The 25,985-nt window shown below is 39.5% G+C and overlaps 1 protein-coding gene across 4 annotated transcripts in view; it reads right to left on the minus strand.

The window, feature by feature from the left end:
- The window catches only part of FAM114A1 (family with sequence similarity 114 member A1), a 78,358-nt gene that overhangs the window by 43,053 nt on the left and 9,320 nt on the right, over nt 1-25,985 (minus strand). For 2 of the 4 annotated variants that reach the window (XM_082390689.1, XM_082390688.1), the window contains 4 exons: nt 16,410-16,497; nt 5,674-5,787; nt 5,448-5,554; nt 2,751-2,885 (listed from right to left, as the gene is read on the minus strand). In XM_082390689.1, the coding sequence (XP_082246815.1) occupies nt 2,751-2,885; nt 5,448-5,554; nt 5,674-5,787; nt 16,410-16,497 (444 nt within the window). The remainder of the gene's footprint in view (nt 1-2,750; nt 2,886-5,447; nt 5,555-5,673; nt 5,788-16,409; nt 16,498-25,985) is intronic. The other 2 variants (XM_082390690.1, XM_082390691.1) reach the window with 2 other exon arrangements.

A 25,985-nucleotide genomic window follows, 5' to 3' on the forward strand; every position in this document is an offset into this window, starting at 1 on the left:
ATTGCACCCAGTCTCCTTTCTTGTTCGCCTCCACTGGGATCAGACTTGCATTGTGGTCTGATGGCTCTCCCCCAACTCCCACAATTTTCTCTCACATTGTCATTTCTACCACTAAAATCCTTGCACGTTTAAACTTACCTTGGCATCTGCTTCTGGGAGGACGTAGACTGATACACACTCTAACTGGTCTCCCTGCCCTTCACCCTCCCCCCAACCTAGTCTATTTTCAACACCATAACTAGAGTGATACTTTTAAGATCAGATCTTGTCACTCCAAAACGTTGCAATGGTCTCCCCATTTCACTAACAGTAAAGTCAAAGGTTCTTACAAATGCCCTCCACGATCTTCTGTCACCTGCTCCCCATGACCACTCTGGCCTCATCTTCAGCATCTCTCATCCTGGCTCACTCCTCTCCCACCACACAGCATCCTTACTCTTCCTTGTTCATCCCAGACACTCCTGCCTCAGGGCCTTTGCACAAGCTGCTCTTGCTGCTTGAAATGTGCCTCACCCAGATTCTGCATAGTCAAGCCCCTCATCTCCTTCAAGTATTTGCTCAAACGTCATTCATCTATCTTCATGAAGTTCTCCCTCACAATCTGACTTAATACTTAACCTGCCCCTCACTCCCATATTCCTGATTACCCTCTTTCTGCTCTATTTTTTCTATTTTTTTGACAGCACTCATCATCTTCTAAAATATGAGGTAATGTTTATTGTTTGTTTGTCCCTCCTCACTAGAATAAATCTCCATAATGACAGGGATATTTATCCATTTTGACCACTGATGTATCTCAAGTGCTTAGAACAGTGCCTAGCACATAGTGGACATTCAAAATGCATTGTGGAGTGAATGACAGAATGAAAAATTACTGTCTGGAAGGAAGTTGAAGTGGGTAATGGCCCCCCACATATTTTTCTCCCCTTTCTATGAGGCTGGAAGTAAAGGATTTTAAGATGGTAGAGCCACAAGATGTGGGCTGCCCACGAACACTAACACTATAGGAATGAAAGATAAAACGTCTTCATTTTAAGCCACATTGATACTTGGGTTATTATTATTATTTTTGGTTTTGTTTTGTATTTGTACAACATCTAGTGTTAATGGTCTGATTAATACAAAATCTATTTTCTTCTTTAAGGATCAGGCGGGTGATGGTCTAGCTGATCCTGCCAAGTCCCTACCTGGGCTGTAATATCACAGTGGTTGTATGTGGGTTATTCTGGAAGAGTCAAGAAGAAATAACCTAAAAATCAAACTTTTCAGGAGCTGCCACTAACCTGTTGCCAGTGATTGCTCCTTCGGGGTTTCCCAGCACTGAGCCATGGGAAGATGTGTTTGTCCTGCCTGTGAAATTTATAAGGTCCTGCATCTGCTACTCCTGATTTTGATAAGACATAGAGAGACGTGGTGTATCAGACTCTTAAGCGGGAAGGGGAAAAGGGGCATGATTGACACTATGGGGTCCGAGCTGGTCATGTGTCAACTGAAAGAGCAAGTTCCGTATTAGAGTTTTGTATTTGGAAAATAAGATAAAGATTATTATTAATAATAATAAGATAAGATTATTTTTAATTTTACTGACTACTGTAAGTAAGCAAAACATAGATTAAATTCTTCATACCATATTTGTCAAGGAGGAACACTTTAGAGCTGGAAGTATGAGAGGAGAAGTCTAATCTTGCACATAGTAAGAGAAATATAAATTAAAATTCCAATGAGATACCATTTCTACCTGTCATCTTGACACATAAAAAAGACAATGACAACAACTAACATTCTTGGGTGCTAACTATGAGTCAGGTTCTATGCTAACTCATTTCATCCTCACAACAAAGCGATCAGTAGGTATTGATGTTCCCAGTGTACAGATGAGTAATCTGAGGCACAGAAGGGTTAAGGCATCTGCTCAAGGTCATGTAGCTAGAACGTGGCAGAGCTGGAATATAATGGCACTATAGGCAGAATGCTTGTGTTTCCCCAAAATTCTTACGTTGAAACATAATCCCCAGTGTGATGATATTTGGAGGTGGGGCCTTTGGGAGGTGATTAGGTCATGAGGGTGGAACCCTTACGAACAGGATTCATGTCCTTATAAAAGAGACCCAGAGAGCTCCTTTGCCTTCTTCCACCCTGCGAAGAAACTGTGTGAAAACGTCTGTCTATGAATCAGAAAGCAGGCCCTTACCAGACACTGAATCTGCTGCTATTCTGATCTTGAACTTCCCAGACTCCAGAACTTTGAGAAATAAATGTTTGTTGTTTATAAGCCCCCCAGTCTGCAGTATTCTGTTATAGCAGCCCGAATGGACTAAGACAAATGGCATCAATGGAATCATCCTCAAGAAATTATTAAGTATAATTTATACTTAATAAAGCAAGGTACAAAGGAGCATGGTTAGTATGCTAACATTTGGTTGAAAAAGTTTGTATGTATATATGTGCACATGTATATATATGTATATGTTTAGCTACATCTATCTATATAGTCATATCTATATCCATATCTATATCTAAATCTGTCTATATAATGTCTCTGATAGAATCCGTAAGAAGTCGTTAACAATGGTTGTCTCCCATGATGTGTGGCTAGGGAAAGGGGTGTATTAGAAACTCAATTTTCACTCCCTTATATATTGTGTCATTTGAATTTGACATGTGCTTTAAAATATCTATTAAAAAAGATAAATAAAAATTTATTTACTTTATTGACCGAAAGAACAAATCACAAAAGTACATAATCCCACCTGAGATAAGGAAACGGTTCTCTCCATGAGTGTCTTGGTCCGCTTAAAACCTGGGTCGCTTTCTGCAAGGACATTCATAGTTTTCTTGCCAATGAATTCCAGAGCATCAAGACCACCTGTTAAGACGCTTTTACCCTGCCAATGAGATAATTGCGCGAGATTAGGTTTTCATGTTTTGCTGTTTCGAGGCAGTTAGCACCTCCTAGACTGCACTATCTTCAAATATTAAAAGCAATATAAAGTTACAATTTTTTCTCATCAGGAGATTTATTATCCACTTAATCCTATTTTCTTTTCCGTGGAAGAGTGTATGTCATATAATTTGTAGGACATGCAATGTTATTAAATAAGGATGCTTAAGAAAACCAAAGCACATTAGGGATTCACTTTATTGGCTGTGTGTATGAAAAGATATGTTCCTAAGACAAAAAATTAATAGGTGACCCAATTGCTGTTTTTGTTTGAAAAAATTTTAACCCAAGTAACAGAATTATTTGGAGCAGTCTATAAAAATGTCAAATACTCTTGCCAGTTTAGGGAATTCTTTAATATAGGGCCCTAGAGTGTAGGACCCTCAGGCTGTTTCACTGGCTCTTGCATACTTTCAGAAAGTAGCAATAACCACCTATAATTAGTATTTTCATGAAATAAGACAGGTTGATTCCATGTGCTTCTGGCTTTAGAAATTGTTCTATTATGTAGTTAACCACTGCAAATTCCTTTGCCAGTCACTGTTTCTCTTTTAAAAAAAAGAGTAAAACAACCAAGATTTACTCACATAAACTGTACATACAAACAGAACTGTTTACATTTCTTTGCAACATTTTCTTTGCCTATACCCCAACTATACAATTACAATTACAATATGCATATATCTGTGTTTTTTCTCACCTTACATGAGTTTGCATAGGTTATATTTTATTATTACATTATTCTTTATATGCATTATCCATTTTCATAATTATCACTTCAACAGCAATATTTGATTTCACTGATTAATATGCTTTATTAGTCATCTCCATCTTGGACATTTAGACTGGTTTCAGATTTGGGAGCCAATCAATAATCACACTACAAAACAGATTTTTAAATGCACATATTTTGGGAGGACTAGGGGATATCAGCAATTCACACTTTTGCATAATTTGATTTACTTTCTCCTAACATCCTGTGAGGGATTACTTCAGTAGAGAATAAGATGGGAGAAGGAAGGATGAAGGGACTTTGAGTAAGGGCAGACTTGGTTTGGGGGTGTCTGGAGCTTGGGAAACGGGAGAACTGGAAGGTTGGAGAGCACACAGAAAGGAATGTGAGGATGCTGAGGACAAACTCAGAGGGCCCTGCCTCGTGGCTCAGGGAGACCATGGATTTACTTCCTTTTTTTTATTTTGGCAGTGCCTTTGTAGCATGTGGCATGTGGGATCTTAGTTCCCCGACCAGGGATCGAACCCGCTTCCCTTGCGTTGGGAGCGTGAAGTCTTAGCCACTAGACCACCAGGGAAGTCCCCATGAATTCACTTCTTACGCCAGAGGTAATGAAAGCGCTCTGTCCCATCCCCAACCCTACAACCCTCCCCGCGCACCCGCCATGGGCATACTGGACTTGTACTGCTATCCGACTCCTAAAACATACTTGCTGACCCCCCCTTCTCCCTGCTTAGTCTAGAGGACCTCGAGTAGCAAGGAAAGGAACAGTCATTTCCTATTTCTGGCATGCCCTGATGTGAAGTCTGGCTAAGACACCCCCATATGTGTGTCCACAGCCCCCTCTTCTTCCCACACAGCACTGCATTTGACAACTGTTAAGTTGCCTCCACCTTCCAGGATGTTATGCCCTCTTGTCTTTCAGCTTATGCCCAGCATCTAGCATAGCTCTTGGGATATAATGAAAGCTAATTACCTTTTTTTTTTAATGAATGAATGAATAAATTGGACGTGAGCCATATTTCTTAAAAAACTAGTTATTTGGTTTCACACAGCAGAAAGTAAACCTTTTCTTTCTGATCCTGAAGACCAGCTAACTGCCTTATCTCAGTTGGGGTGCATCCCCCTTTATTCATTATTCATCAGTGTTTTGTTGTCAATAACAAGCTTCTTAAGCTTCTTTAAAAGGAAGGGGCCTGGGAAGGAGGGATGGGTACTAGGGCTATTCAAGGAAAGAGGAGAGTGGGAATTGGGAGGTAGGGATGGAGGAAGAATGTTGGTCTTAGTTATCTGGAAATACTTTAGAAACATGTTGGGGAATGTTCCTGATTCTTTGCTGGTATATATATATATGTATATCTATCTATCTATCTATATATATATATATGTATACCTGAATCACTTTATAATTTTTCAAATTGAAGGTTAAGAAACATAGAGCATCTCAGAAAAACAGCTCTAAGAAAGAGCCCTCTCCCCGCAAACAGAGGCTGTCCTTGCAGCCATTGGAAAGGACACTGTTATATCACACTGAAAAATGTTCCTTCTAAGCAGCTCCCTTCTTTTAAACATAAAATATATTTCATTTTGTTCTTATCATTTTGGTTCCAAGGTTACGCCTACTCCGTGGGAGAAAGCATAACAAAATCACAATCCAAAGTTACGAGCAAGACCATCTTTTCTCTGATGTATCTAGGTCACTGGTAAATAGAAATATCAAAAAAAGGCACTGGCAGACCTCAGGGAAAACAGAGGAAGCAGCTAACGACTCACTGTGTTCTGAACCGCATTGGTGATGGCTGACAGCATGCCCCGAGACCCCGATGAAGGAGAAGTGGGTGGGCTTTCTGCAGGCCTCTGATCTGCGGCTGCAACTGCTACTGAAGAGAAAAACACCCTTTTAGAGTTCGTTTTGCTGATATGAACTTGGAAATCTATTTGTGCACATGGTGTAATGCAGCCCAAGTCCAAGAAATCCCCAAATAAATGCACCACTCACTTGGAGGGACTTCATTTGCAGTATCAGGTTGGGCCCCTTCGGAAGAGCCAGAATTCACACTATGAATCCGGAGGGTGGCCCCTGCTTTCTCCTTGACCGCGGTCAACCCATGACCTGTCAGGAAATAAAATACGGCTCATAGATACAATAGAAGCCCACGGTCTGCAGGTTCCATAGCTCATCTCCCAGAGCTCTTGTAAGCTGTAGGTGTATATCCCGACCGTGAGAGAATGTGGTGATTAACAGCACAGACTTTGCGAGCCGTCAGACGTGGGTTCCAGTCTGAGCTCAGTTTCACCATCACCCAGCTGGGTGACTTTTGAGAAGTTACCACCTCTCTGTGACTCAGTTTCTCCACTGTGTTGTCGTGGGAGGAAATAAGTGCATGTACAGGGCTCCCAGATGCTTTATTAGTCCCTCTTACTTCTCACACTATCTAACTAGCAACCTGGGGTTTCCAACCCAAGATATTATCTGTGAATGGTATCCCTGTCTTACCCTCTTTCCTCTTTTCTAAGCTTCTCAAGGCAGGTATGTGTCATTCATTTTTTGATTCCTTGCAGGCCTATCCTATTGTAGGTACTCAATTACCATTTGTTGAATAGAAATCAGCTGAGCCTTAACAAACACAAAGTGTCAGTCATTCCTTTAGTATGGTCTGTATGTGTGAGAGCAGGGTCTAGAGATGACATGTCAAGATCCAAAGGCAAGCTAGTGGGAAAACCAGAAAGGGCACTCAACAGCTCTGATAGTTATCTTAAGCAGTAACAGTCCAAACACAAGATGTAAGAATAGTCGGCCAGGATGAGGGGCACTGATTTTACTCTGAGTGGGGACAATCCCTATAATTCTCTGGAGCCCAGCACAGTGTGTATTCAACATCAATAACTGTTTAGTGAATACAGAGCTGACCTACTCATCTACTCCCCCCACCCCGCCCCTGACACATACACACAAACAAACTTTGGCTTGACAGAGAAATAGCCTTGTCTACATTTTATTTTGGAGCCATTTTTTTCTCCTTAGAGAAATAGTCTAGTGATGTCCTAAGTGGCTGCCTGAATTCTTGGAGAAGCAGCCTGGGCTGCCATCATCACAGCACTCACCTCCCCCTTAGTGCTCGGGGAGAAAATGAAAGATTCACTCAGGACCTACGCGACCTCAGGTTATTAAAACCCAAGGCAGCAGCAGTATTAATATCTGGGGGAAAAAGGCCCAAGTCACAGCAGGATTTGAGAGCTAAAGAGAACCATCTAGTTGTAGAGGGCACCATTCAAATGACTGACCGTCCATCTCCTGAATAACAGAAAGACATGGATGAACCCCAAACCCAAAGAGTCATATTTCATCAATCGTAACCTTGCTTATCAGAGGGATCTTAACTTAATCACGGCACCGAAATTTGCCAAACTGATAGAGGACTAATTATATCCAGTGGGAATCACCTGTTATTATACACTATCTAGAAAACACTGAAACTTAGGAAACATTATTTACAATGTTTACAACATTAATTACATACAAAACATATGACTATATTCATGTGTAGATCATTAGACACAGTCCGAATTCATTACTGAGTTACTTTTAAAAAATATGCACTATAACTGCTAAAAGTAAGACTCGATTCTCTCTAGCTTCCAATTAATTCAAAGCATTTCAATGGAAACTCACTGGAGGTTCAGTAACACATGTAAATTATGGGATATAATTATCTAACTTTATTATATACTGAGCTCATATTCCTTGACATCCTTTAAAAGCACAAATATTTTCAAAAAGGAAATAATGTACATCCAAATCTCCATCCATGATTCTCATTTAGATTTCTGAGAGCTAAAATCAAGGGATAAATGAGTTTCAGAAGGCTGGTAGGCAGCTGCTATATCTTCTTTGTGTAAACTGTACAAGAGAGATGATTCCATATCTTCCCTGAGACCATTCAGGTTTTAATGAACCTCACTGTCATTACCTCCTCTTTCACCTTCTCCATCCCTTTGCAGGTTAGAGCCATGTCTGAATCTTTTCCCGGGGAAGAACAGCTTCTCACCATCTCAGAACACAAACGACTATGGATATGTATACATTACCTGCCTCTAGAAAAATCGCTTTGTTTCTGGAAGGAAATACCATTTTATGTGCATAATAAGTAGAATGTGTCTTTTTAACAGACATGACAATAGGCTGCTACTCCACCTACACACACACACACAAATATACACACATATACACACACACACACATACACACACTACTGAGGTATAATGGATGTACAAGGATTTGCACATATTTAAGATTCCTCCAATTATATTTTCTAATTAACAGTTCTTTTTTTCTGAGTTCTTTTGTTAGTGAAAGTACATCTTTAACTACATTCTTCTAGAAATATAAAGCTATGGTTTTTCATAGCTAAGGTTTAGACTCTATGCCACACCCTACTTTGAAGAATAACTTCTAAAATTTTACTTAGTGTGACATCTAGTGCCCAGACAAGGAAGTAATAATATGGAGCCACTGTTGTCTTTTGACTGAGAGCGTTTCATTCTCAGAGATACTGATTTTGTTCTACCAATAACAGAGAAAAACAACCAATATGAATAGTACTACAGGGTATGGTTCATGTATTCATTTCTTCACATGTCATCATGAACCCTAAGTATCCCCAAGAAATGAACCCATCCAAATTATATGGTTCTAAAGACGGAATATCCTCTACTCTTTGACTTACTGCAGTAAAAAGGTGAGTACTGCAAAGAAGGTAAGATAATACATGCTGTGTTACTGTATCATTTAAAAACAAATATTAAATGATGGGCTGGTGTTTAATTTACCATCCATACTCTAGTGGAAAACACCCTAAACTTAGGAGTCAGGAGTCTTGTGGAGGAATTTTGGTTCCATCAGTTATTAGCCATGTGGTCCTGGTGACCTTTCTGAGTCTCTGCTGCTGTGTCTTCTCTGAAAGGAGGTTTATAACATCTACCTCTCAGGGTTTTATAAGGTCACTGAGAAGAAATATGTGAAACCCTTGGTACTGGTCAACATTATTGAGCACTTACTATGTCCCAGGCACTGGACTAAATATTTTCAGTGTAGTAAATTATCTTATGTAATCTTTTCATTATGAAGTAAGAGATACTATTATGCCCATTTCATGATTGAGAAAACTGAGACCTGGTGATGCGAAATTACTTGCTGAAGGTCCCCAAACCAATAAGTGGCAGAGGCAGGATTTGAACCCCATATTTCTGACTCTAAAACTCACTTGCTCAATCACTATGTTATGTTAAGAAAGTCTTACATGCCATTTCTAGTTGATTAAATGTAATTTTAGTCCCATTTCTATAACTCCTTGGAAATCAGATACTTAATCAGGAGCTTCCTCATTTTTAAAATATTGGTTTATGTTAAAATTAGCTTGAGTTACCTTACCTTGACCAAACAGCCAGGTGAAGGTCACCCCTGCAGTGAGGCCTTCCTCTAACCCTGGCCCTCCCAGCTGTGCCTTGGGTTGGTACAGCTTAATGTTTTTAGGATCATCCCTGTGCTGTGCAGGCACGGATCCCAAGACACTGTGTGGTGCTGTCTTCTCCCTCCAGTTTAATTTTTTCTCAAAAACTTTTTACCAACCTCGCTTCTTGTTGAGAAGATCAAAACCCCATTGAAGGGAGGTCTCCCCTCTTTCTGGAGGATGAAAATAATTTGTTGTTGGTGGGAGGGTCTCTCTGACCAAGTGGTAACTTAGGGGAGCAACAGTAGTTCTACACAGCACCCTGGATGACTGGGTAGCCTTATGGGTACTTTCTGCTGGTCCCTTATGATAAAGGACCCCCAGGAGGGCAGCAGCTAACTTGTTCAGAGGGTTCTCCCCTTTTAGATTGATTTAATCTTTAATATAACATTTCCTTCTTTTTCATTTCATTTCTTTCTTTTTCTTTTTAAAAGGTGGATATATAGAAAAGAAACTTTAAAAAAATCCCATAATCTCATTTCTCTGATATATCTGGTTGATTTCTAAAACTAAACATTTATTAGGTTCATCTATATCAAGGTAGTGTAAGAGTTCATTATAACATTTTTGCAACTCTTCTGTAGGTCTGAATATTTTTCAAAATAAAACTTTTAATTAAAGTGATAAAAAATGTAAACTTAAATAAATAAGTAAAAATAAACATTTATAATGTTAGCAAAATCAGAGTATAGAAACATAGACAACAGAAGGTGGGCCAGCCTCTTTCTCCCTAAACAGCGCCTATTGACCTAACAGTCAATACAGTCTATGAGCTTACAGGGGCCTATGGAATGATTTAAGACCTGAAAAGAAGTATTGGTTCTAAAAGACAAAAAAGGAAATTTGCAAATTAGAAATTTAAATAATATTTACTTCAATGTGTTCAAAAATGTAATATTTGGTCAACTGGTCAACTATAGTTCAAGTAAATTCAACTCTTCCACAGTTATATATAAATTATATATTTAATGAGGGATGTGGGTGCATTTTATTATATTTGTTGTGATATGAGAGGGACTTCCAAAAGGAGGGGGCTCTTAAAAGACTTAAAGGGGCCCTGCCTTCCTTCCAGCCCCACTCCCTACCCCCATTTCCTTCTAAAGATAACAAGTCTGATTTGTTTCTTGTGGATTCCTTTAAGGGAAAAGTTCTGAAAAGCACATGCCTACATGTAAGTGTCTTGGACCCGGCTTCACCATATACAGTGGAGGTCTCAGCATGTGTACATGGTGTGTGTGCTGCCTGGGATCCCAGTGCTCCTTCACCCCTGCTGTCAGCTAGCTCTCAGCTAAACGCCTCCCTTTGAAATGCCCTTCACCAAAGGGAACTGGCTCCCTCAAGACTGTACTGTAATGACTGGTCAGTGGGGAAGCTGGTGATACAAAGCCTGGTCCTGGGCATTACGCCCTGGGACGGCTCTGAAGAGTCATCCCAACCCCCAAGCTCCCTGTGGGATGGGCTGTGGCCTCTGACGCAACTGCACGGCAGCCCAGTTCTGCTTTCCTAGCCCTTCACTCTCTTGCAAGGCTTGCTCCTGAGAGTCCTTCCTAATAAAACTCCAGGACACTCATCCCTGCCCCAGTCTCTCCCCGGGCATCCGACCTAGGACACTGATCTACCTCATTCTTTTTAATGGTTGCATAGCATCAGAATCCCACTGAATGGCTCTGTCATGTTTAACATTCTCTGTGGATGGATACTTGGGTTGTTTCCAGTTTCTCATACATGCCTGGTGAACTCCCTCAGCTCTTTCAGCTCTCTGCTCAAGTACCATTTCATTAAGATCTACCCCACACCACCCTTTTTAAAAGCTTAACCTGTACTCCTGACACTACCTTATATTTTTCATAGACTGAACACTTTATAACCCTCTCTATAATTTTCCTACTCATTATGTGTATTGTTTATTTTTTAATTTTTTAATTAAAAAAATTTTTAATTTTATTGGAGTATAGTTGATTTACAATGTTGTGTTAGTTTCAGGTGTACAGCAAAGTGAGTCAGTTATAAATATGCATGTAATCATTCTTTTTTAGATTCTTTTCTTATATAGGTTATCCCAGAATATTGAATAGAGTTCCCTGTGCTATACAGTAGGTCCTTGTTGGTTATCTATCTTATATATAGTAGTGTGTGTACGTTCATCCCAAGCTCCTGATTTATCCCTCCCCCCAACATTTCCCCTTTGGTAACAGAAGTTTCTTTTTGATATCTGTAAGTCTGTTTCTGTTTTGCAAACAAGTTCATTTGTTTCAGCCTTTTTAAAAATTAGATTCCACATATGAGTGCTATCATAAGATATTTGTCTTTGTCTGACTTACTTCACTTAGTATGATAATCTCTAGGTCCTTCCATGTTGCTGCAAATGGCATTATTCCATTCTCTTTTATGGCTGAGTAATATTCAGCCATAAAAGTATGGCTGAGTATTATATAAATATATACCACATCTTCTTTATCCATTCCTCTGTCAATAGACATTTAGGTTGCTTCCATGTCTTGGCTATTGTAAATAGTGCTGCAATGAACATTGGGGTGCATGTATCCTTTCGAATTATGGGTTTTTTCCAGGTATATGCCCAGGAGTGGGATTGCTGGATGTGTATTGTTCATTATTATTGTTCATTGTTTGCATCCTTCCACGAGTCTGTAAGCTCTACTTCATCTTGTTTACTCACTGCTTTACCTCAAGTGCCTAGAATAGGGCCTGGTAAGATATGTATTTGCTCAGTGAATTCCATATTGAACACCTTTGGACATATACATTAATGAACTTTTGCAAAGAATCAACAGTGGAACTGCTGGATGAGGACACATGCATTTAAAATTTTATAGATAGTGTTAATTGCTCTTCTGAAGGTTGTGCCAATTTCTACTCTTCCTTGGGTGAATTTTTGAGAAATAGAACAATTTTAAAATATTGGCTGTAAAACCAATAGCTAGTGGGAAGCAGCCTCATAGCACAGGGAGATCAGCTCAGTGCTTTGTGATCACCTAGAGGGGTGGGATAGGGAGGGTGGGAGGGAGGGAGATACAAGAAGGAGGAGATATGGGGATATATGTATAGCTGATTCACTTTGTTATACAGCAGAAACTAACACACCATTGTAAAGCAATTATACTCCAATAAAGATGTTAAAAAATAAATAAATAAATAAAAATAAAACTATTGGCTGCATTTCAGACTCTACTACCAATGAATTCAAGATATTATAGTTGTGAGAAGTAGTTATTTAGAAAAACACACAGATGGTGTTGCTGTGCTCAACTAAAGCCAACTTCAGGGCAGCAGAAACTGCAGCCAATTAACCTTCCTTTTGGAAAAGTCTTCTCTCTCCGTAATGATGGTTGATGCCCACTCTGTAATCAGATACTCACTTCTCTTTAGGTTCAAAATTGACAAGAAGAGTTTCTGAACTCATAGTGTTTGCCTTGCCATCACAGAGGAATTCATTAACTTATTCATAGATTGTAAAGGATTGTGAACAAACTCCAAGCATTAATCCTATTATCTTTTGTATCAACGATCCTTGAGAATTTTCACATCATCAGCAATGTCACCTTCAAAAATGAATCCATGTGATACTGATACTGAAATACCTAGTTAAGAGTTCTTACTGTAGTATCATTCTGACAAGTTTGCCGTTCTCTGTGATAAAAAGACACTGTCATTATTTCTGACAGTGCTGGTAGAAGGCTTTCATTAAAATGTGCTGAAGGAAAAAATCGTGTAACTCAGGAGAGGATGGGGAAGGAGAACAATGGTAACTCTGAAAAGGTAAATATGCGGATCAGATCTCCCTCCCCCTCCTCAGGTACTCTTATACAAGGTGTTGAGACTCGTAAAACTGTCAAAACTAGAATTTTAAATAAACATGTAGGTCATTTGTAGTATCTGGAAACAAGATGATGTATTCTACTGTAGAATTTTTACCTTGGTATATTTGTATATGTCTCAGCATTGTTGACTTTCATTTTGATTACTGGTCCATCACTTAGCTTAGCAATATATTCTATGATTAAGTCAGGTCTCTAAGGTGCTTGTGGGAAATCACATCTGGTTCTCACAACAGTGCTTTGAAATTATCATCAAAATTGCTTTTTTCCTTTTTTTTACATTTTCCTCTCCCACTCTGGTTTCTTCCTGGATCTTAAATAACAACCATTTTCATTGTATCTTACGAACTTGTCCAAAGGCATGAGTGGCAGCTGATCAAGTCTTCTTAGAATGTGATAATAGCGTGGCTGTCAACGAAACTAATGCAGGAGATATGGCTTCTCCAAAAACAACTGTTGGCTGAGAAATGTTTGATTTTATATAAGCATTGGAAAGGTTGCTTTTTCTCATTTTCCCTTAACCTTGGGGGTCAAAGTAGTGAGGCAAAAGATAAAATATAAAAATACAGTGTAGCAAAAAGTCAATCAATTTTCTATATTTTTCTACTTAGCACAGTGGTTACAAATATCTTTCTCCTGCTATATACAGCCACAAACTATGGAATCATTATATTCTGGAAGTTGGAAGGAATCTTAGAATTTCTCAAGTTCTTCCACCCATACTTCTCCAAGTAAGGAAGCTGAGTCTGGAGAGGTTCAGTGCATAGTGTAGCTAGGTAGTGACAATTCTTTGTGATCACAAGTTAGTAGCAGTTGGGACCGGGTCTCAGGTCTTATGACTTCTGATACAGTGCTCTTTCCAGGAAAGATCCACCTTCTAAATCTTTCCATTCTCCAATTACTCTCCTGCCAACTCTAAACAGTTCTAATGATTGTGACTGCAGTTTTTCAACAACTGTAAGAAGCATTGGTTTCTGTTTCTAGTGCTCAATTGACAGCTCTGAGTTTTGTTATAGATGCTGTCTTGCATAGAGTTCCATCTGCAACTGGAATTACCCCAGGGGTAACATGAGGTTTCTGATTGGGAATTAATTGCAATAGAATATGTGGTTATTTTCTTTCTTTACTTTCCACAGGCAATTTATAAACCTTCAAGAGCTTGTCTGCTGCTGTGAGTGCTCTGTTTTCCAATAAGTTTTTTCGCCCTGTGATAATAAACTGTTAATGCTGCAAAGCCCTGGATGGATATTATTTGCCTGTACATAATGGAAGGTCTGCCTTGCTTGCCTCTCTCAATCCAAAGATAGTAGCTCAAGATAGACCACAACCCAGGACGGTGCCCATAACTTTTTCAAGCTTCTGTAAACAGGTGGTTGAACCCTATTCTAACCCTCTGTTTCAGGCTGTGAGCCTGGCTATGACACTTCTCCATTTGTGGGACACTTGTGATCCCTGTTATCTTTTGGGAGTCAAATTCCCAATCACCACCACTGCCTGTTTCCAGCCTTGGAACCTAAGCCTCCCCTTATGCTTCAAGTTTTAGTTCTCTATCAGGTCTACCAAAATACTTATCTCATTTTCAAGTATATACTGCTATTAGTTTAGCTACTATTACTTTGTAAAGCTAAAGCCCATCCTGACCAAAAATCTCCAAAATATATCTGGAGAACAACTTAGGGATGGCATTCAGCTATCTTGTTATTGCATTTATTGGGGTTGTGATGACCAGTGGTGATGAACAAATTTAGTCTCTACATCTCTAAAGATAGCTCCAATTTTTCCAAAGGGATTCTTAGAATGAGTATCAATATTTCAAATTTTCTTTGCTCTCCCTCATGTGCCCTTTGGTCATTGTGGGTGCAAATAAGAGAAAAATGCCAAGATTAAAATGCTTTTCAAACTTCCAACATATATCAGGGAGACAGTGCTTTGGGAAAGATCCCTGGTGTTCTCCTTACTTACTGCAAGTAATAATAAATCCTTCCTTCTCCTGAAAAAAAAATTCCAACATGTAGCCAGAGCCCTTAAAAAATACTAAGTTTCTGGCATTGGTGGTATAACTGATGAGGTTTTCAAACGGAAGAGGGAGGTTTGTTAGGGAGAATTGAAAGATCACCCCAAGATTCTCAACCCTGGCATATACAACATGTAATCCCCCCCCACTTTGAGTGCGGACAGGATTGTGAATATGATGGGATTCATTCCCATGATTAGGTTACATTATATAGTAAAGGTGAAGGGACTTTTCAGAAGTAATTAAGGTCCTTAATCAGTTGAATTTGAGTTAATCAAAAGAGAGATCCTGGATGAGCCTGAACTAATCAGGTGGGCTTTAAAAGGGACTTGGGCCCTTCCTAAAGGGAGAGATTTGAAGCATGGGAGAAATTATCCTGCTGACTTTGAAGAAGGACCTAGGAGTAACAGTGAATTGGACCAATTCATGGCCCATCACAAGATCCTCATGCACAGAGATACCTTGAGAACACCTGAGTTAGATGACCTGCAAGCTGTGTTACCTGTGGCTTCCCCTGTCCTGCTCTTCACTCTTCACCCTCAAGATGAAATGCTACGGCTACATTATCTTAGACACGTTTATGTTGTACCTTCAGTTTTCATGAAGAGTGGATATAAGAAATGGTCACATGAAGAATATTTTGACAAACCTTCACTGATGAAGACATTGTCCATTATATTTTCTCTTTGTATACGAGCCAATACGGGACATTTCTTCAAAAGTTTAATACAAGGAAAATAAATTTATCTAAATAAACTTAAGTCTTGTTTTATCACTCAGTGAGACAGATAATCTACTGGTAGCCAAGAATCTCAGAGTTAGGGTCAATGTTCAGTTATATTAGCCTTGATATATATCTCCTTCCTACCTGCATTTTTTTTTTTTTTGTATTTGTATTTCAATACCCTGTGATGAATGCCTTGTATTGAGATACCTCAAATCCTTTTAGGGAGTAGGCTATTTGTATATTTTAAAATGTTCAAGCGGGATGATAAACACAAAGCATTAAGAATATATTATAAAAGCCCAAATCTTATATTCTAAGATGCAATATAATATAATGGTTAAAAGCCATACTGTGTGGTTCAAAGCCCAATTCAGCCACTCCTGACTTTGGATAATGTTTAACCTCTCTGTGATTCCGCTTCCTTACCTCTAAAATGGAGAAAATAAGAGTACCTCCTCATAGGGTTATTTTGAAGAATAAATATATTAATATACAGGAAGCACTTAAAACAGCAAACACTGAAAACAATTTGCTCTTATTATGTCATGAGCTAATGTTAAACTCTTATCAGTACATGGTATGATCAAAACGTCATATCCTATTTGGCTCCTGAACTTTATCCATTCAAACGCAATGTGTAATGCTTACCTACTGTGGCAGATGCTGATGAGAGCAGAGATTTGCCCCAGGAGCCCCAGCCTGCCCATCCCCCTCCATGTGGAGAGGAATCCACGGCCTGCAAAAAACCAGATTACCCACAAGGTCAGCAATTTCATTTATCCCTGAATGGAAAAACATCCATTCATTTGAAACAAAGAGAAGGTTAAAAAAAAATCACCAACAACCATATCTCACTGGCTTATAGTTTATAAGGGCCATAAAAGAATATACCAGTCTACATTGCAATGTGTACTTTGGAACCAAATTGGTTTGTAGTGGTGTTGGCTTCTGAGGGCTTAGCTTGAAGTGAGAAGGGAATCTGATGTCATCTAAGACCCAAATCTCCCATCATCTGGAAGACAGGGATAGGGCTGTGGAGGGGAGGGGGAGATTTAATATTTTAGGGCACAGAGTGATTTGTCAAAACTCCAAAACGACCTTGACTCATGCAATTTTTACAGAACTGAAATAATGTGCTCTTCAAGGTAGAGTTAACTTTCAAATCTCTGGGGTGGTAGGAGGGAGTTTGGGCATGGATGGTAGTAGGCAAAGTGTCTAGAAAAGCATCAATAAGCTTGGAGATGGCGAATAGCAACAGGAAGCCTTTTGAGGTAGACAACTTTCAAGGTGTCCACTCCACTCACAATGACCCTTGTAACTATATCTGTCACTGTCCCTGGGCTCACTTGATTCAAATTCTTTTTCCTAGGTATTTTGATTGGGACTGAGAGATTCTGGTTCAGCTTGAATAGAAGATAAAAACTCAGACAATGTGGGGTGACCATATTCTACCCACCATGCAGACTAAGAATTAAGAGAAAGCACAGTGAGCAGAATGAAGGAGATACGCTCAGAGAAGCTGTTTGGATTCCAGATAGTTTCTCAGCCTCTGCTTCCTGTCCCTCTTCAAGGCCCTGCTGCATTCCTACTTTTGGGTTTTATGAGATTCCAGCACAGTGTTTCTCTCTCTTTTAATGTTTTGTTCACTGTTATGTCCGCAGAGCATAGAAGAACACATGGCATATAATAAGTGCTTAATAAATTTAGTTGTTAAATAAATGACTGAAATTCATCCATTTTCTTAGGTGTGCTTAGCTTCTGTTACTTGCAACCAATGCATCCTGACTCGGTGGAACCACAGCTTTCCCTTAATATCCAGGAATGCATTATAGAAAATGAGGCAAGAATACATTAGGAGATGGAGAATAACAGCTCTTTCACTCCAAGAAGAGAAAGGAAGAAGTTAAGGCGTAAATGAAAAATTCCTACAGAGTTTGTAGATTCTATAACTTTTGACTCAAGGCTGGTCCATCATCATCCCCAACTTCCTGCTGCATGCAGTCTTCCACTCTTATCTTCCACTCTTGCAGATAAGGGTGGCCATGTGAAACAGTTTTGACCAAGGAGATATAAATGGGAAAGGTTTTGCTTTCATGATAAATTACACAGTTTTGGCTGGTGCCAACTCTCCCCTCTCCTTTTTTCCTGCCCTGAATGTGGACCTCATGCTTGAAACTGAAGCAGCCATTTTTGCTGCCATGAGGGAAAGGCCAGGGAATCACAGAGTCACTGGTCCTGGTACTGCTAAGCTACTAAACAAATGTGAGTTGTTGCATATCTCCATTCTTTCTGTTAAGTGAGAAAAAATTAATTGCTATTTTGTAAGCTAATATATGTTGGGTCTTAGTTACTTGCACCCAAATGCATTCCTAAGTGATTCACCTCGTAAATACCAAACATCATCCATCAGCATAGACTACTGGTCAAGAGTAAAGGTTATGGAATTAAATTGCTTGGGTTTGACTCCAGGCTCTGCCACTTGGACATGTTAGTTACTCAAGTCTTTTAGCTATCACTGACTCATTACAAAAATGCAACCGTAAGTATAAGAACCAATAACCTCACAGGGTTATTGTGAAAATTAAAAGAAATAATTCACATAAAGCTGTAAGCGTAGTGCCTAGCACATAATAAATACTCCACAAATGTTAACTAGTAATAATAAGAAGAAGTAACTACATTTTTAACACTAAGAAGCAAAAAGCTTTGAAAGTTGGCTGACATTTTTTTCTGTTTGGAAACAATGAGAAGCTTGTTAACATGAATGGAAATACTCAAGATTCATGACAGTCTGCTTTCATTTTTGGTGTCTACATTGATTTACTTTGCTTCAGCAATGAAGCCAGTGGCAATTTTATACCATGATGAAGACAGATGTAAGTTGGTGATTAATATATTTCTTTCATGGGACAAATCTCTACCTATGTGATTAGGGAGAGTTAATACACTTAGGGGTGACAGCTTCTGACTCAAATTTACAATACTTAATATGCCCTGACAGCTGGTAATTGACTAGCAAATGGAAATTAATGTTAAATGAGTCTACAACTTTTTGCAGTGTGACTACTTCAATTGCTTTATTAATAAAGCTCCTTTCACATTGAGCTGTGACTTCTTGATCAGCTAAAAAGAATATTTGTTATCAATGGCAAATACTCAAATAACTAAATGTGCACATTTAATATAAAACCACATAAACTAAATGTTTGACATGAATTATAAATATATCTCATCTTGAGTATTGTCTCCACTTTAAATAGCTTTAATGTCACATGCTTATGAGACTATAAAGTAGGCAGCATGGATCTACTCAGATCTCCCATTTTCATATATGGATATTTTAAAGCTTTTTTCTCACCCTCACCCATGTAACCCCCACCTCCTTTACCGGAGAACTTCACATCCTAATTTACAGAGAAAACAGAAGCCATCAGATGAGAACTCTCTCAACTTCCTGTCCCTTCCTCATAAACTCATAGAAGAGTGACCTCATATTGTAACAGCAAATCAGACTTGGTTTGATCAAGAGGGATCTCTAAAACTCAACTGGAGATCATTTAAACATCTATAACTGTTGTGTGGTCCTAAGAACATGAAAGAGTGCAAGATTCTATCAAGTTCGAAGTTCTTTAAATAGAAAAGACATTTATTTATTTTTAGGCTATCAAGTTCAAAGGTATCATTAGATAGAAAAATATGTACAAATCTTAGAATTTCATCAAAGGCCTTTAGCATTTAGATAGAAAATATATGTACCTCTCTTAAATGATAAAGACCAACCTGGTTGTCCTATTTCCTTGAGTAGATCAAGAATCAGATACTGTGTATAACTTCGGTCTTGGGATGTGGACAGTAGGAGTTATGAGACCAAAGCCTTTTTAAGTTTTGTAACTTGTGACACAGCTGTTCTAAAAAGGGCTCAGTGTGACATTTGGGAGGATGTAAATTGCTCTGGATGCCTGCAGCTCTGTCGAAATATTTGCTTGAAAATGGCCTCAGTTATTCCCAGGTAATCTTGTTCCTTGGTGAGTATGCATCATTCAACTCTAGGAAGATTTAAAATCAAATATGGAAAGGTTTAAAGCATGAAATATGTTATTAATCATTCTGTACATATTTGGTCTTTTCTATACTACTGATGTTTAAGGAATTTGACTGATTAGAGTGACAATTTTTTGAAAATCAATTTAAAATGAATAATTGAATTATTAGACTTCTGATTTTTAAGTTGAAATCTTCCTAAGTTTATGCATAATGTTATGCCACCTAAGGGGTTGTTTAGTCTACTCTATAAATTTAATTTAAGATTTACAACAATTTTTAAGTACTCAGCAAGATTTTGTTTAAGTAGATAAATGAGGTACTTAAAAAGTATATTAAGTTTATAGATGTAGTTTAAAAATATTTGACAGTGTTTAAGTTGGCAAAAAGGACCAAGTATTAATCAAAAGCCCCTTGAAAGTGACTGTTCAATTATGTTAGGCTTCTAAATAGAGTAAGATTTGTGAGATGAATGTAAATACTAGGGAGAATTGACATTTTGAATCTGTAACCTTAATATATTGAACACTAATTGTTTAAACCAAATTAAAAGTCTGAGTAGTTTTTTTTCATGGACAAAACACACACTGGCCTACACCAAAAACCTATCTCAATACAAATCTAACTTTACTGCACCCCCAGTCACAATTACTTCCTCCCCTTCTATCATAATGGAAATGATATCTTCCTCTTAGTTATAATTATCACCTCCATCTGAACTCCTCTGGGCCTGGGAAGGTTGGTTTTCCCTTTTTTCCTGGTTTTTCAACCTTTCTCTACTGGCTGCTTCCCACATTTAATGATGTGCACGATTCCTCCATCTTAAAACCAGCAAATGAAAATCACGATGACAAAATGTTTCTTTCAAACTTCTCTGGCTCCATGTCTTTCTTTCTTCTGCTCCATGTCTTTCTTTCTTTTTCAACTCTTAAAAAAGGTGCCTGCCTTCTGTATCCACCCCCTCCACTCCTCTACCCACCATGATGACTCTCCCATGGTCACTATTTCATGAAACCATTCTCACCAAGATCACAATGGCTTCCTCATTGTCAAAGCCATGGACTCATTTTAGTCATTTTATTTCTTGACCTCTCAGTAGCATCAGAAGCTTAAGCACTTAACAATTCTTAAAAGACTCTATTCAGGGCTTCCCTGGTGGCGCAGTGGTTGAGAATCTGCCTGCCAATGCAGGCGACACGGGTTCGAGCCCTGGTCTGGGAAGATCCCACATGCCGCAGAGCAACTGGGCCCGTGAGCCACAGCTACTGAGCCTGCGCGTCTGGAGCCTGTGCTCCGCAACAAGAGAGGCCGCGATAATGAGGGGCCCCCACTCTCTGCAACTAGAGAAAGCCCTCGCACAGAAACGAAGACCCAACACAGCCATAAATAAATAAATAAATAAATAAACCCAAAGTTAAAAAAAAAAAAAAAAGACTCTATTCTCATGGCTTCCATGACCTATCTTTTGACTTGCTTTTTTTGTCCATCCCTTACTATGATGATTTCAGTTTACTTTAGAAAGTTTCCACATGCATATTGTGATATTATGGAAGCTCCTTAGATTAACTTACAACCCAACTGCTTCCAGCATTCCAATAAAATATGCACAGTCCAGGTGGTCAGCTGGCATCCTAATCAGGAAAGCCATACCCCAAAGGCAGCTATAATGAACACTTCTATTATTTGCATCTGTATTAACGTCTGATGCTTTGCTAATTAGCATACTGAATTACAGAAATGGGCTTTAACTGGTAAACATGGTGGACTGTTAACTAGCATTTTAAATATCTGAAAGGGGTTCTAGATGGTAAAATTAAAGGTATTAAACACTTGCAGATGGTTAAATATATTTTAGAGCCTCTTCCTACCTTTACATGAATAGGGTGTAAGAAAGGGTTTTTCTCTGTACTAAATGATCTTCTATCCATCTCTGAACTCTGGAGAATTCCAATTTCTTGATGCCAGGTATAAGGGAAGAAACCCCTGCCCCTAGAATTCTAGACATTTGCGTTGAATGCACCTTTCATGCAGGGTAGTGGTCAAAGCACCTAAAAGTCCAAAACAATGGCACATTCTCAAGCCTACATGAGTCCTCACAAGCTATCTTTAACTTTCTTGTTAATTAATGTTTAATTTTAAAATGTCAGTGTAGTATAATGTGATTTGAGATTTGATTTCATTTATAGAATGAACTTTGCTGGCAATCACAACATATCAAAGAGCTGTCCATGACCAAAGTGGCTTAGAGACAGGAGACTTCAGGGCCAGGTCCTTGGCCTCTGTTCTTTCTTTATTTATATATAACACCTGGGCAATCTTACCCACTCCCATTACTTAAATAACATCCAGTTGCTGATGGCCTCCAAATCTCTCTCTACCCCTGGGCTCCAGACCACCATAACCAACTGCCCACAAAATATCTTCACTTGGATGTCTCATCTCATGTTCAATATGGAACTCACCATCTTCTCAATTTTACACGATTCCCATATTCGTGGTTCCCAAACACGGGTCCACAGACTGACAGCAAGAGTATTATCTGGGGGAACTTATTAAAAATACAGAGTCTTGGCTTCTACTGTGATCTTTTGAATAAGAATCTCTCAGCAGGCTTCCCTGGTGACACAGTGGTTAAGAATCCGCCTGCCATTGCAGGGGACACGGGTTCCAGTCCTGGCCTGGGAAGATCCCACATGCCGTGGAGCAACTAAGTCCGTGCGCCACAGCTACTAAGCCTGTGGTCTAGAGCCCATGCTCTGCAACAAGAGAAGCCACCGCAATGAGAAGCCCGCACACCGCAATGAAGAGTAGCCCCCGCTTACCGCAACTAGAGAAAGCCCGTGCACAGCAACGAAGACCCAACGCAGCCAAAAATAAATAAATAAAGTAAATAAATTTTTAAAAAAGAATCTCTCAGGGTTTCTACCCTGAGAATCTGAATTTCTAACAAGCTTCCCAGGTAATTCTAATATACCACCAGATTTAGGAAGCACTGCCCAATATAGCCAACAGGCAACAGCATCCACCTGGTTGCCCAAGTCAAAAAGCAGGTGCCATGATGGAGAGAGGTTTAAAGAAGAAATACTCCAACAGAATTGGAGCAAACTCTACTCACTCATTTAAGAGGCAAAAATCTATCATCAGCATGTCTTGGCCTATGTTCTCTCATCTTTGTCTCTGTTGATAGCAATTTTATTGCTCTTAAACACCCTGCTTTTCCTTTTCTAGGGACAGAACTATTGAGTGGTAGTCTATGTTTTCCTTTGAGAGTACTTTTAGTTGTAACATTGCGTTCTTTACCTTCTTCATAATTGGCCTTATGCACTGGTGTAGGACAGCAGGGATGAAATTTTTTTTACTCTGGGAAATATTTCTTGGTGCTAAGAATTTAGAGAAATTTTATCTAGATTAGATCTTTTAGGGGCTGATAGACTAGTATATAATAAGGTCCCACAAGATCTCTGGGAATAAATGTCGCTCCAGGCTAGCACTCAAGACAAACATCTCTGAATGGAGGCTGAAGAATTCACTGACTTCTTAAGATTGATTTGAGTGCTCCATCTAAGGCTTCCTTGTGCCTGTCCTATCTAGTACTATAAGACATGCTATAGTTGCTTTTATGCAACACTGCCTTACCCAACTAGATGGTAGGCGTCCTGACGATAGTTGCACTACTCAGATTCTGGGGCGTAACTCATGTATCCTGAGGCTGGTTGAGGCCTTAAAGGATCTAGTACAACCTCCAAAGTTCAAGTGAGGCTGGGGACCATCTCTTATGGATGTTGTAGAGTGGATTCCTGAAGGAAGCCTTAACTCAATGGCTTCTGAGTCTGTACTTCAGAATGGATGAGAAAGGGGCCCTAAAGACAGAAATAGCCTCTCTGAGTGCATCAACTGTGAACGGTGTGATCCTTCAAAGCAGAGGTGCCAGCTGAGCAGCTCTCAGAACCACTGGCCCCAGGCCCCCTCCTTGTCACACCGCCCTACCTGCCAAGGTATGGCCCCCATGCTGGCTCAGGCAAAGGTGAAGCTAATAATGTGGATTTTAAGGGAACTCAGACCACTTATAGAAAAATATATACATTTAAACCCATTATCACAAAATCTAGTGTGTCCTAGATTATATAAGTTTAATTCTTCAAAGACTATTCTGCCAGGTTTTTTTTTAAGCAGGCATTTTCCCTTAGAAACTTTTTTTAAAGGTGATGAGATTCTTTTAGGCTCAGATACACCTGGAATCAGATAGGTTTTGGAGCTTGACTACTCCTATAGGACTTGACATTCCTCAGGGGATCTGTGTTCAAGATCCAAACAGCCAACTTGTAAATGAACTTTTCATTGAAGGTTTTTTGTAGAATTCATTATCTGCTGGATCAACAGAAAAATGGTTGTTTTCATCACTGCAAAAGGACTTCTTATAAGCGTCCAACAAACAGCAAATAAAACAGCAAACGAACAATGCTTGAAGACGAAGCACAAAACTGAATTCTCCTATATTAACTTAAGATACAAGGATAGGTTGCCAAGAGAGATAGCAGAACCCCCTTTTCTGGTAATTATTTAAAAGAGACTATATTTGTACCTATTTAGAAGGGTTTAAATGGAACCTGGGTGAAAGAGATATATCCTTTCCCTTCAAGGCCCTTCCAGCCACCCATATCAGCTTTCTGCCTTCTTAGAACCAATATACTCACAAGAATTCCTCCTACACCCCATTTCTATCTGAGCTCCTGATGCAATGCCACACACATACATGCAGAGCCATGGCCCCAACTCTGTGGCCAATATTTGTACTTCCATCCAGATACTTTTGTGATGCTTCATTATGAGGAAATGTTCACCTTTTCAAAGTCCTTGAAAGCTATCAGTGGTGCTGGGAGAGGAGGGGAGTATCTGTCTGCCAGTTGGCTCTCTCCCTGTAGCACTAAGGAGGTTTATAAAGTGCTTGCAAGAGCAGGATTCATTCGATTTGCTCAAAATTTAGGAAAATGGATGTGTAGGAGCATACTGACTTTTTTTGTGCTATCTTTATTAGCAATCTTGTTATAATTTTTAGAAGTCTGAAATTGGAATGTATAATCTAGCCTTCATGAGCTCACGTATTTTGAATCAGTGGAGCTTTTGTAGTTTCTTTAAGTCATCTTCGGTCAGAATGGTGTGGCTAAGACATAGTTTCTTAATGTACAAAGATATGTATCAATAGTAGCACTTACAATAACAATTGGGAACCAATGGTCCCCCAATAGAAAGACAGCATGGAGGGAACCCAGGTTCCAGAGTCAGGCATATAGGTAAGTACAAGAATAGGGTATATCCTATTGGTTCTGTTTCTCTGGAGAATTCAGGCTAATATACATCCTGGCATCATTATTTCTTAACGCTCTCTCAGTGGTTGAAATGTTCAGCTAGAGTCGAGACCCTCTGGTCTAGGAGTTCCCTCAGGGGGGGTCCATGGATGGCTTTAAAGGGTCTGTGATATCATGGAACTTGTAAACAAAATTTTACATGTATGTTTACATATCTGATCCAAACTCCCATCTGGTCCTCAAATGCCTTCCATGACTTTCCTGCAGAATGATTGTTTGCTTTTGTTTAAACAACTCCAGTGATGGGAACCCCGCCTCCTCCCTGAGGAAGCTCATCTCATCTTAGAACAATTCTAAGAGTCGCTTTGAGGAAACTGTGGCCAAGAAGCTTGATTCTGAATCAAAGAATCACAAAACATTAGTTAGAAGGACACCTCGTGGTCTTCGTGTGCAAAGTCCTCATTTTACAGAGGAAAAACTGAAGCACAGAGAATTTAGGTGTCTTGCCCAAACTAACAAAGTTAACGATAGATGGAGGATGAAAACCCAGGCCCCCCGACTCCCTGCTTCGTTCCCGTCCCTCACTGCTTGCAGCAGAGTCACCTCAAGGCGGTGATCTGTGTGGCACACTCCAGGAGAGCAGGGCTGGGCCTGGCAGAGGGAAGACTCTCATTTCCCCTATACCGTAGCATCCTTCTAGAAGGCAGGATTGGAGGACAGTGCCTCCCCACCCTTTCCAGTCCCCACACGGATGGAGGGGAAGGTGTCAGGAAAACCCAGCTTGATGGTCATATTGATGTGGAACCTGGGAGACACTGGCCTGTCTTATCTCCCAGAGAGACAGGTGCAGGCGCTGAAGGGAAGCATGAACGTGTTC

The sequence above is a fragment of the Balaenoptera borealis genome (genome assembly GCF_965194805.1).
Source record: "Balaenoptera borealis genome assembly, chromosome: 4".
NCBI lineage: Eukaryota > Metazoa > Chordata > Mammalia > Artiodactyla > Balaenopteridae > Balaenoptera > Balaenoptera borealis.